Source organism: Megalops cyprinoides, chromosome 13 (genome assembly GCF_013368585.1).
Source record: "Megalops cyprinoides isolate fMegCyp1 chromosome 13, fMegCyp1.pri, whole genome shotgun sequence".
Classification (NCBI taxonomy): Eukaryota; Metazoa; Chordata; class Actinopteri; order Elopiformes; family Megalopidae; genus Megalops; species Megalops cyprinoides.
This window is the reverse complement of record NC_050595.1, coordinates 22,469,181-22,481,944: the sequence shown is the minus strand read 5'-3', so window position 1 is coordinate 22,481,944 and position 12,764 is coordinate 22,469,181. Positions and strand designations below refer to the sequence as shown.

The window sequence follows — 12,764 nt, the reverse complement described above, 5'->3', positions numbered from 1 at the left end:
TTACTCCTGCCTGCAGCAGACAAAGCCTTCAGGATCCTCCTTCACCGGGAGCGGTGACAGACAATCTGTGCCTCTCCCCTGGTCTCTGAAACCCTATTTAAATCTGGAACAGTGCACCGCTGAAATCCCATCTCCTCTCACTGACATGAGCCCCAGAGCTGCCACTCTCACACTGAGCAATTCTCAACGCTTAGTCTCACACCGTCAGGGCTGTCTCTGTGAAGAGCGCGTCCCTTGACATTTCATTGGCGTGTGTTTGTCTTCCTCAGGCCCCCCGCCCCCCACCCCTCTAAACCCCCTCAACCCCCCCCCCCCCCCCTCTGTCCCCAGCATGTCTGCAGCTCAGAGGACCACTGACAGTGACCTCACTACAGCTTCGGGCTGATTGTGCAGGGTTGTGTTGTTCTGGAGTTTTTTTTTTTTTTTTTTGACTGCCCTCTCCCCTCTGCCCTCCCCCCTCCAGGTGACCACCGACCTCCGCCAGAAGTGCACCGACTCGCACACGGGAACGTCGGCCTCCGCCCCCCTGGCCGCAGGCATCATCGCCCTCGCCCTGGAAGCCAAGTGAGTGGCCCCCCGCGCAGACCCCGCCCCTTAGCGCCGACCACTTCCCGTCTTTCCACCCGCCGCTCCGCCGTTAGCGCCGGGGAGCACTAACGAGCCATCGAGTGCGATTTAATCAGGCTTGCTTTGTAGCAGAGCGCATAAACTGGCATGGTGCAGGCCTGAGCGTCAGCGCTCCTCGTTCTGCTCGGGAGTCCTGGGGGCTGTAAGCATCAGCGATTCCCACTTTATCTCATCTCTCGCCCCTTTCTCACGTCAGCAGGTGAGGCGCTTGCACAGAGCCGACTGGCATATGGTTATAAAATGCTTCCTTTGCTTTCCGGCCCATTATGTAAATCGGGCAGAACAGAGGCTTTATGACTTTCCTCTCAGTTGAAGGTGACCTTTTCTAAAGGACAGAAGTGATGGTTGGCCAGATTAATGTGGCGTACATGGTTTTTGGCTCAGTTTTACCGCTTTACAGTGTGTGATTAGTGTCTTTATTCTGGTGTTTTATGACGGTCTGTTTTGTTAAGATGTGCGTGACTGATATGACAGTCTGATCTTTGCGTGATTGGAAAGATCGCAGTGTTTTACTGATCTGTGTGTTACTGGGATGACAGCGGGGGGTTTGGGATGACACAGAGCTGCCTGCGACTGTGATGATGGTGGCGGTTCATGCTTTGACTGTTACTGGGATGACAGCGGGGGTTTATAGAGTTGTCTGTGCCTGGGGCAGCTGTGATGTTCCAAGCTTTGCCCGTGTGACAGTGGATATTCTCCCGTCTCTGCAGTAAGAACCTGACCTGGAGAGACATGCAGCACCTGGTGGTGAGGACCTCTCACCCCGCCCACCTGACCACCAACGACTGGAAGACCAACGGCGTTGGCCGCAGAGGTGAGGCCCGGCTCTCTTATCGGCAGGTCTTGGCATGCGGTACCACTCCCCCTCTCCCGCTGGCACGGTAACAAACAGCATTGTTTATTGCCGTCCGGAAAGACCGATTTTTCTATTGAATTAGTGGAATTTGATTAAAGCTGCACTACATTAACAAATTGCAAAGCAATGACTTCAAAGCCCCGAAAGAAGACATCTAATGATTTAATGGCGAGGGGTCGTTTATTGAGTGGAGGCGCAAGCTGTGTTACAGCCACGTTCCCTTCATCAGTGTGTGCATCGATCCTTCGATCCCCTCGTCTCCGCAGTGAGCCACTCCTACGGCTACGGGCTGCTGGACGCCGGCGCCATGGTGGCCCTGGCCAGGAACTGGACCAACGTGGGCCCCCAGCAGAAGTGCGTCCTCTCCATGGTGTCCGAGCCCAGGTGAGCAGCGCGCCGATCAATGCTGAGCGACCTGCGCGGTGCCGCTCTCCTGCGTTTCCGTGCATTTTCCCCGCAGGGCTGTAATGGAATGAATCGCAATTTCGAACCGCCGCCAACCTCCACCCCTCTTGTCTCCCCCCCCCCAACTCCCAAAGCAATATACAGAGTTATGAGAAATGTCAGGTGTGCCCCAGACGGTGGTGTGCGGCATGTTCAGATGGGGGCACGGCCTCACGCTGACTGAGCTGCAGAGTTTGGTGTGGAGGGGAGCAGCGGCCGCCGTCCCGCCTGGGGCAGGTGTTTAAGGGGACCGATTACACTACGAGCCGCCAGCTCCTGCCCACATTCTCTCCCGCACTTGCATTAGCACCTGCTGCCTGTTGCAGGCTGCGGCGAGCGCGGTCACGGTCACGGCCGCGTGGGCTGCGTGCTGCGCTTAGAGCGAGTGCCAGACAAGCCTCTCCGCGGCCAGTGGGATCGCAGATTGACTTTGCCTCTGCAACATTACGGTGAGATCAGACGCCTCTTGGATTGCAGCTCAATTTCGCGTGCTGGGTGTAATAGCCCCCTGAGCCGTGGGATGCGTGGGCCTGGGGATGGAGTGATTACCGCCCGGGTGGGGGGTTTATCTCCCCCCGCTCCCCCCACCCCCGATTCCCCGCAGCACATTGGCCGGTCCCTCCACCGGTCCCTCCCTCGTACTCTCCCTTCATCGATTTTTGCTTTCTGTTTATGCATGCGCCGTGCGAGTCTCGCACCGAGGCAGTCGCTAGCCTGCCCCCTCCTCCTCCTCAGCTCGTGTGAATTGTTCTGGACCATAATCTGCTTAGTGGATTTGGCCAGAGGGCAGAGAGCCTAGTTCTCTGCTCTTGTAGAGGTCACCCGCGTTGCGTGAGGCCTGAACAGGTTAATCCAGTCCCACAAACCCAGCTTTGGCTCTGAGGAGAGCAGGCAGGAGTGGACAGAGAAGCTGGGTGGTGTGCACCTCCATGCCCAATGCCCCGTCCTTCGTGCTCTCTCTGTATTCGTTGCTGAACACGCTGCCTCTCCCCCCCACAGGAACATCGGCAGCCACCTTGTGATCAGTAAGAGTGTAGATGCGTGCTACGGGAGGCCCAACTACGTCAGCTCTCTGGAGCACGCCCAGGCTCAGCTCACTCTGTCCTACAATCGGCGAGGAAACCTGGCCATCTACCTCATTAGCCCGCAAGGAACCCGCTCCACCCTGCTGGCCCCCAGGTACACACACACACACACACACACACACATACGCACACACACGCATGCAGGTCTGGTGCTAGTATAAGTCTCAAGTGTCAAAGCCTATATATGTATAGACGCGTTCTCACTGAGGTAATGGAAAAGTTCTGTTCTGACAGATGGCTTGGATTTCCCAAAGCTCCCCACACCTCAAGCCCCGTGTCTCTGTTAGATTTGTCTCACGCCTCTCTCCTCCCCCTTCCCCTTCCCAACCCCCCCTCTCTCCCAGGCCTCACGATTACTCCTCAGAGGGCTTCAACGACTGGGCCTTCATGACCACCCACTCCTGGGACGAGGACCCCCGCGGCGAGTGGACCCTGGAGATCGAGAACGTCGCCGGGGCCAGTGACTATGGTAACAGGACCTGACCACGCTCAGGCCAGTCTGTCCCCGGCTGAACGCCCACAAGTTTCCCTGGAACTTTGAGGCTGTGAGGTTGGCAGCTTTAGCCCCCTGAGCTGAGGGACGAGGCACAGAACTGCTTAGTGACTAGATTACAAACCGGGGAATGTTTTACGCTCTGGGATCGGAAGGGGTTAAATTAAAGTCCCTTTTTTTTTTTTTTTTTTTTTTATGACCGGTCACGGCCCAGTTGTTTTTACTTCTACACCTCCTTGTAAATCAGATTAATTAAATCTCGCCCGAGTAAATCAAAAGATGGAGATGTCCCGGCCCGCCCTCATCAGTCAGGCGGCCCGTCCGCCCTGCCGGGGCTGTAAATCCGGGGGTCACAGCGGAGAGGGGAGTACGAGGTGCGGTGGGGGCCCGGCCCAACCCCGCAGTCTACTGCCCGGATAATGTCACAGCACGCTACTCGAGACAGGCCACTTTAGCTGTCTCTTCTCCTCCGCGCCACGGGCGCGAAAGCGGTACCAACCGGTTACTTGGGGCGAAAATGCTGAGCGTTTTTTTGCCTTTGCGTAATAGACCTCTTTATCAAATAGCTTTTCTCAATAAGAATGTTTCTCCGGGGAAGGGCTTTTAAGATCTGCACTCATGGGCGTTCCGCAGAAAAAAAGACATCAGCGCTAACCTCTCGATTTTCTCGCTGGAATAAAGATTTTTTTTTACCCTCCTTCTGCGGGGAGTTCAGCTTTTAAAGAAGAACCATAATTAGGTTGCCTCCCCTGAGGGCACCAACAGGCTTGCATTACCTGCGCCGGCTGCTGCTCTAGGTGTCAGTGAAGTACATCTCTTTCTCCCTCTCCCACCTCCTGCAGGGACTCTTACACAGTTCACTCTGGTCCTCTACGGCACTGGATCCAGCTCCATCAATCTCTCCGGCTCTGACTACAGCCAGCCCTCAAACAACAGCTGCAAGACCTTTGATGACAAGCAGGTCTGCATAGGTAAGCGAGGAAGTGATGGGGAGACTGTGACCCCTGCAGGCTGGTAGTGGTACTGCAGCTGAGATGACGACTGCACTGTAGATAAACGACAACCCTTCTGTGATCTTATTTTTTTCCTGTTATATGAACGTATGCTTCTTGCATTGCACCACAAATTATTAGAGATTCAGGAATGCCATTTTTACTGGAGATGGCTCAAGCAGACAGCTGTCAATCACTGTGTCCCCTTTGCACATGGTCATGTGCAGTCAGCCCAGATGGAACACGGTGTCCTTTGTTTTGATGTAGCTTCAGTTTTATTCCAGTTCTCTCTCTAGTTCTTCTTCAGCCCCCCTCCATCCCTCCCTCCCACACACACACACACACACACAGAGTAAGTGTGTGTGGGCTTGTAAGACCACGCACGCACAGCACAGCTCACTGATCATGCCGGTGGGGGGGAGGTGGGGGGTTACAGCACCCGTGGGGGAGTCCGTTCTGGACCGTTTAATTTTGGATTAATAATTGGGCAGAGGAGACAGGCTGGCAGGCTGGGCCAGAGTGACTGGCAGCTTTAATCAGTGGAGAGGAACCACATTTTGGACCTGCTCCTCTACCTCGCCGCTCTGCAGAGAGAAAACCTCATCCTCATCACACGCTCCACTGTCCAAAACCACCTCGGGCCTAATGTGACCCCTACTCGTCTCCTGTTCCACATCCACTTACAGCTGTGTCTTTCTCTAATGCAAGCCTTCACCTGTCTGCTGTTCCACATACACTTTCAGCTTTAACTGCTTCTAAAGCAAACCTCTACCTGTCTAATGCTTCCTGTACACTCACAGCCATAACTGCCTCTCATGCAAACCTTTACCTGTCTCCCGTTCAACATACACTTACAGCCGTAGCTGCCCCTCCTGCAAACCTCTACCTGTCTCCCGTTCCACATACTCTTTCAGCCTTCACTGCTTCTAATGCACAGCTCAACCTGTCACGCTCCAGTTAAATGCCCACCGAAGAGAGCTCTGCAGAGAATCATGTAGCTTTATCCCCTCCTAACGTTATGATTGACTATGGAGCAATTCAGTCCCCCAGTGACAAAAAGTACTCCTTCAAAAGAAAAAAAAATCCATACCCAGTTGTTCGTCAGCTGTGGCACCCCCCCCCCCTCCCCCACCTAACCTGTTCAAGGAGAGACTCCTGTGTGCACCTCCACATGAAAGACTGCTCTCCCCTGACCTTGAGCTGAGCTCCACAGAGGGGTGCGCGGTGGAGCAGGAGGCCCGGCTCTAATGAGGCGCGGCCGACTCCGCAACAGGCTCGACTCCCCCAAACCGAGCCCCCCCCCCCCGGGGGTCACCTCCCTCCTCCGTCCCATTCCCTGAGCCCCGGAGACCCTCCACTTCAGAAGTCAAGCCGACCCACTTAAGATGCTGCGGCTACAGCACTGTTTTGCTGGGGAAAGCCGGATAAAGACAGGGGAAAAAGGCCGTCCCTGGGAGGCTGCCCTCAGAAATCAGAGGAAGCGTGCCATCAAACAGCCTCCGTAATTCACCCGCTAATGAAAACCGCGCGCAAACATCATAAAACAGAGCCATCCTCAAGGTTTTTCTTCTGGAGCCAATAAAAAAATAAACAGTGTCAGTAATGATGATGATGATTTGGAAAAGCTGTGCATTCACTGTTATTTTTAATCGGCTCGGCGCCCCACTGCTCGCTGCAAAATGCATAAATATTTTGTGTCTCTTCCACTCTTAAGTAGCTGGCTGTAATGCAGCTCTAGATCTGCAGTAGCTCTCAGGCAGCGCTGGCAATTAACATATTCGCACCACAACACAAGGTGCAGTCATTTTTGCTTTATTAATACGGTTTTAGCCAAACAGCTTATCGCTCTTTAGAAATTCAGCCAGGACGTACAGTTATGGGGAGAAATGTTTTCATTCGTAATTGTACCCCTGCTGAAGGTAGCCATTTAACTGAAATAATTTGTGGTAAGAAAAGCGTTGCTAGTCATTAGACCGGTTTAATGGCTGACTCTGCATAGCCAGCTCTCCTTGAGGCGCTGGGACAAATTGCTCTGTGATCGCGGGCGAGTCGTTCGGGAAACCTGCGCGAGGTTTACCTGTTGGCGCGCGCCGCTCCTTGTCAGTGTCAGTTATGCTCAGAACACATCCTCAAGGCCTTTTGGAGCGCTTGATAAAAGGTTCCTCGTTAAAGTGTGTCAGTCCCCCTGATTTAAACTGGGCCTGGATTTAATATTCTTTGAAAGGGGCGCTGGAAGGTGGCCAGTTTTGTAAATAGACACTTCCTGGCTGAGCGGGTACGATTGCACACCTTCTGTTGCAGCTGCGTCTCTTGCTTACACCGAGCCTAATTCACATCCCTCTTAACAAGGGCCGGGAGGTCAACTGACAAATCACCGAAAATACATCTGAACCCCTCCCTCCTCGTTCTCTCCCTCCTTCCCTCCCCGCCTGTGACCCCGTTTATGTCCAGAGCTGTGTCACATCCCCTGAGTGTCTCTCTGCTCGCTGTTGCGCATGTCACTGTCCACAGTGGGGGACCCTGGTCTCATTTGGAGTGAAACAGCTCTCGCTGTTTGACCTCACTGTTCGCTTTGCGCGCAAATGTTTCCCTGTATGCCGTGTTCAGTTTAGCGCCTGAGACCCCGTGTGCACTGCGGTCACACTGACTGCTGCAGTCAGCTGATGCCTCCTGTTGCTCTGTCCTCTCTGCAGAATGCAGCACAGGGTACTCCCTGTTCCAGCAGGGCTGCGTGAGAGACTGCCCTCCGGGCTACACCTCGGGGACCCAGCCCTTGAACTTCTCCCTGGAGAACTGGGTGGAGCTCTCCTCCGTCCAGGCCTGCCTGCCCTGCCACCCGTCCTGCCTGACCTGTGCCAGCCCCAGCTCCACAGACTGCCTCTCCTGCCCTCCCCACAACCACCTGGACCCCATCACCGGCACCTGCCTGCACCAGAACCAGATCCAGCGCGAGTCCCCCGACGGGCCGGCCAGCCAGGCCGACGCCGGGGGCGCCCCGCGGCCGGAGCTGTCCTCCCGCCTGCCCGCCACCGTGGCCGTGCTCAGCTGTGCCTTCATCGTCGCCACGTTCGTGGGGGTCTTCGGCCTGCTGCAGCTGCGCTCGGGCAGCGCCCCCTGTGGCGGGCAGAGCAAACTGCACACACTGGAGTCCGGGGTGGGCGCCCGCGTGGGCTTCGGCATCGGCTGGGGGAGGGTGGTCTCCTACAAGGGGATCCCCTCGGTGTGGGGCGAGGACGGCCTCAACTCGGAGTCCGAGAACGAGGAGTTCGACAGCCACAGCGAGAGGACTGCCTTCATCAAAACGCAAAGTGCTCTTTAACCCAGCTCCTCTCTCACGCCTCTTTTGCGTCCTCACGTTTTTTTCTTAATTATTTTCCGCGCCCTCTCCTCTTTTTTTCCTGGTGGATCTTTCCTTTCCACCTCCAGACTCTTTCTGTTGAGTTTCTTGCCCCTGTGTTTCTGTGTCTTCCACCCTTCCTGCTGGTGACCTGATGGGGGAGCTAGAGTCCCGTGCAGCTGGGGAGGGGCCTCGCTCAGTTCACACCTGGGTGCCTCACTGCTGCTGGGTTTGGGTGGGATGGGATGAGGGGGTGCGTGGGGCTCTCCACACCTCCAACCTCCAATCAACAAAATTCTGTCTTCTTTGGGGTTTTTAGCCAATCGGGTTAGAATGGCGACTGAGAGGAAGTGATTTCACAAATAGTTCATTGGTTTTCCCTTGGCGGCAATAAACAAATAACCGTTGTTTTCCCGCTTCCTCCTCCTCTGTTTTCCATGTGGGTGGAGGTGTGATCGTTGGGCTGTAAAACCGCCGCTAAAGCCAGCCCGGGCAGCGGGGAGAGGGGAGGGCGTTGCGCGGGTCACAGGAGCTGGCGCTAATCGCGCACGGGCCATCCATTCTGCCTACCACCGCTACCCTCAGAGCGGGAACTCCGGCGGTTTCCCCGCTCTGCACAGTTGTTTGAGAACGGCAGCCGCGCTCATTCATCCGTCTGGAGGACGCGAAAAGGTCTCGCCGCAGATCAAAGGAGCTCCCTCTGTCTGAGAGAGAGGACGCTCAATCTCCCGGCGAGGTGGCATTTTCCTTAACACTAAATGAGGTAATGATGGCCATCAGCTCCGCTCACCGCACCCCCCCCCCCCCCCCCCCCCCCCGTCTCCCTGCGTAACCTTTTCTCTGACGTCAGGCTGTGAGTCAGCGCGCTCTGTCTGGTACGTGATCGGTAAAGACCACTAACTCACCCCGGCGTCAGTCGATAAAGCAGCGGGAGAGTGAGGCTTTGTGAACCCCAGAGATGGAGGGAGTTGCTGTGTCCTGTCAATCACTGGCTTCTGTGAACTAATGAGAGGACTTTGTTCTCCATAGCAAAACACTACGGATTGCTTTAAAGCGGCGGGTTATTGATAAGGCGTGATGGCTCCGCCGGTTTTGGGCGTTCACATCGCTTCATTCTGTCATCGCTAATAAATATGAAGGGTCAAAATGCTGGCTTCACCCGATTGCAGGGGTTGTTTAAATTGCACTGGCCCAATGCTTTTTGTAACAAATTTCCGTATAACACTTCCCAAGTTTCCAAGGCTATCTTAGCAGCATTTGACCAAATGAAGCCCTTTGGGGTTTGTCACTATTCACCGCCTAAGGGCACAGAAACATTTTTTTCCATCACTTCTAGGTGATATAATTGTCAGTTCCGAGTGCCGGGACAGAATGTGGTCTGGAGCGGAGCGTTCGTTCCTTTTTGTTTTCGTGCAGCGTGCCCGGTTGTCCGTGTGTGTCGGCACAGATTTGAAGGAGCCGTGGCGAGAGGTTTAGCGCGCAGTACGTGTGACTTAAAGACTAGGGCTCAATGGGGCCATCTCCACACAGTGACTTAAATGGGCTGGATTTTTACACAGAGCAGAGCAAGTGGAGCAACACCCAGTGCCCAAGCACAAGGTTTTACTCCACAGCCTCTCCCTCTCTCTCTCTCTCTCTGAAGCGGTCTTTTCTGTTGCTGTTTGAGCCACTTAGTATAACCTATTGGTCTTTTTTGTCGTTATGAAACAGTTATTTTGTGAGTGCAATAAGTAAAACAAGGGGAGGGCATAACGACAACATTAGGAGTGTTAGAAAAGGGCAGATTTAGTGTCTGGTTTTCAGTCCAACCGTGCGCCTGGCAGGTCTGTGGAATTTGTGTTGCTCATGCTATTAAGGCGATGAATATGTATTTGAAGGCTGGTTGTTTACTGAAAGTGGAATTCCTTGGCCTCTGGAAGCAATCTGGCTTGAAAATAATCACACACTGCTTATCGCTATCGGCGCTGTCCTATCTGTGACAGGGAAGCTGGAAAAAATGGAATATATCTGCCAATTGATTACATTCAGAGGGACACTACTGCTTTTTTTTCTCTCAAATGCTCCAAGGGACTTGCTTTTCATATCTATATCGAAAACCTTTTTCTTGATTAACTACATATCCTTTTTTGCTATAATATGCATCTTGTTCATTTTCTCCTGAGTATAAAAATGAAATCCTCACTCACGTTTTTACTGTCCGCAGACAGCTTTTTGCTGATGCTGACTTTTCAGCGTGTCGTTTTAGACAGCGGCAGGCCATTTCCGACACGGAGATGACATGCAGACAAGGTGCAATGGTAGCGCTTGCGTTCAGTCCCCTAGTCATGCCTGTGATCTTCAAAGGAATGACATCGGGTGGATATGCAATACAGGGTTCCTTTTAAAAGATGAAAAAATACCCAAGTGCAGACAGAAAAGTTAAGCAGGCCCGACGTCTTCAAAGGGTTCCTCTCCAGGGCTGATGGGGGTCTCCTCGCTTTTGCAGATGTGTTCTTTTGAAACTCTGGCTGGCCTCCGTCCACCAGGACTGTAATGATGATATTAACTGCCCCCCAGCTTCTTTTTTTTTGTCCTGAAAGCCTCGCCTTGTCCTTTTTCTCTCTCTATAATGGTGTGTCCTGTCAAGTAACATTACGTCGGTTTGGGACTCTGAGGTTTCTCGGATTCCACCTGTTCCCACCCTTCACCTTTCTTTGCGTGAAGTCTGAGGTCCATTGAATGTGGAGTAATTTATGGCCGCTAATAAATTATTTTGTGCTTGCGTGCGTGTGTGTTTGTGCGTGCGTGTGTGTGTGTGTATATGTGTGCGTGTGTGCACGCGCACGCGCATGCGCGGGTGGGTAGGTGGGCGTGTGTGTGTGTGCCGTGGCGGCCCTAAACTATAAATCTTCGTACAATCCAGTGCACGCCCAGAATGAAGCAATCACCTCCACGCAAACACACACTGCATGCATTTCATTAATCAGAGTGCCTAATCCTGCTGTATTATCAGCGGTAATCAAAGCGCTGGAAGGTACCATTATGGAGAGGGAGGCGGGTTGCTGTCATCTGATTATGGAATGATGTGCGGCGCAAACAATGCCTGCCTCCATTCAAGCCCATTTATCAAAACAGAGCGAAGCATTAATCAGACACAAAGTATCATGCAGGGTTTGTCCAAACAGCACTACAGACTTTGGCCTCAGTAGCTTTACAAGATTGTATTAGAATTGTTGTTTCCAGTTTACATCATCCCCTTTGAATTCCTGCTTGGCTTCAGAATCTTTTTTTATCACTCTATTGAATATCAATCTTTTTTTTTTTTTTCTTTTCCCTCGCGCGCATATGCATTGTGTGTCCACAGAGCCCTCAGCTGTGCTGGAAGACACGCCCCTCTGAAGCTCTGCCCCCAGCAGACTGGCTCACACGAGCAGAGGGGTGGCTGTATGGTGGGGAGGGGAATAACCAAAGACTGTACCTTTTTTGCAGTAAGTTTTGGCAGCGTTGAACCTGGCTCTGAGCCTGTGAGCTCAGTCGTTGGTGTGTGAGCATCTTGGCGTGATGTAAACGCAGGTGACACGTCGGGCATTGCGCATCCTGGCAGGCCACCCCCACCCCCCCCCACCTTATTTTGTCGCCAGGTGCTCTGGCCCGGTCCTGCAGGTTGCCAGCTGCCGTCTTAAGGGGTTGAACGAAATCAGCAGGGACTCTGTGTGGTTAGCTGCGTGGTTAGCTGGGAGTGGTCACCTGATCCACCGCGGCAGGGGACATGGCGTTCCTGAAAGAGAGAGAGAGAGAGAAATAAAACACGACAAGCCCCTCCCCCCCCACGAGGACGAGATTGTACCTTAACAAACTAAAGGGCTGAATATGTCTTGTCTCTGTGTTACCATGGAGTCTTGTGGATGAAATAAACTCTCTGTGGAGTGTGGTGGAGCTCTGTGCACACGTGCTCGTGGAGATGTGACCGTCTCCCCCAGGCGAGGTCAGTAGCGCCTCTCTTCATGCAGTACCTTTCGTAAGGTTGACCTATAATTATATCATTGTGAATGACTGTCTGAGATGGGAAAAACAAACTCTAAAATAAGGCCTATTTTTGTACTATATATATATATATGGTGCACAGTCATTTTTCTTGTAATTTAAAATTTATTTTGCTTGTTTTTTTCTCCTTTTTATTTAATTGATGTCAATATGCGGATTAAATAGATTCTACGTAAAATAAAATAAAAATCTATGCAAACTAAAATGGTTGTTGTCTTTCTTTGTGCGTACGGGATATTGTGCTGCGATTATTACGTTCCCTTACAAGTCAGCTTACAAACCCTCTCTCAAAATTTGCTTGAAGGACTCCTTACTACTTCATAAACATGTGTTGATGCAAAACAGATAAGCTTGACAAAAGTTCTCTGAAGAGCAAAGTGCAACAGCGGTTTTGATCTTAAAGCCAAGAAGATGGTGGTGACACATCACACTCTTTTTCCGCACAGACCACACTGCCAGAAGAGTAAGTTTGTAAGATGCACGGTGCTGGTCACTGCAGAATAAAGAGTGCTGGCGGTTGCTTACAGGCAGCCTTTGGTTTTGCACAAAATGCACACCCGTTTGCAGCTCCACTCCAGGGACAACTCATCCAAACTCTTCCTAAACCTCTACGATTTAATCTCTATCAGGCGCGGAGAGAAATCCACCCCCCCCCCCCCCCCCCCCAAAAAAAAAAAAGAATAACGTTGAGTTGTTTTTTACTATGTTTTTTTCTTATTACCGTATTATGACTGATCATAAGATCTGCTATGTTTGCTACGTGTCAATATAATTCAATGGAATATAGATCTAGGATTTTATTGGTTACAACGTCTGGTTACATAATCGTAATTAAGATGAACTGGTCTTACCCTTAGTAACGTAGTTTGTAGTATGACATTGCAAAATTTAATTACATTTTATTCTT

The 12,764-nt window shown here is 52.3% G+C and overlaps 1 protein-coding gene across 6 annotated transcripts in view; it reads left to right on the top strand.

The window, feature by feature from the left end:
- Window positions 1-10,482, top strand: part of furina (furin (paired basic amino acid cleaving enzyme) a) — a 94,026-nt gene extending 83,544 nt beyond the window's left edge. For all 6 annotated transcript variants that reach the window (XM_036543582.1, XM_036543579.1, XM_036543584.1 and 3 more), the window contains 7 exons: window positions 464-564; window positions 1,338-1,441; window positions 1,750-1,867; window positions 2,927-3,106; window positions 3,357-3,481; window positions 4,348-4,476; window positions 7,191-10,482. In XM_036543582.1, coding sequence (XP_036399475.1) covers window positions 464-564; window positions 1,338-1,441; window positions 1,750-1,867; window positions 2,927-3,106; window positions 3,357-3,481; window positions 4,348-4,476; window positions 7,191-7,816 — 1,383 coding nt within the window. In that variant the 3' untranslated portion in view covers window positions 7,817-10,482. The remainder of the gene's footprint in view (window positions 1-463; window positions 565-1,337; window positions 1,442-1,749; window positions 1,868-2,926; window positions 3,107-3,356; window positions 3,482-4,347; window positions 4,477-7,190) is intronic.
- The last annotated feature ends 2,282 nt before the right edge of the window (window positions 10,483-12,764 follow it).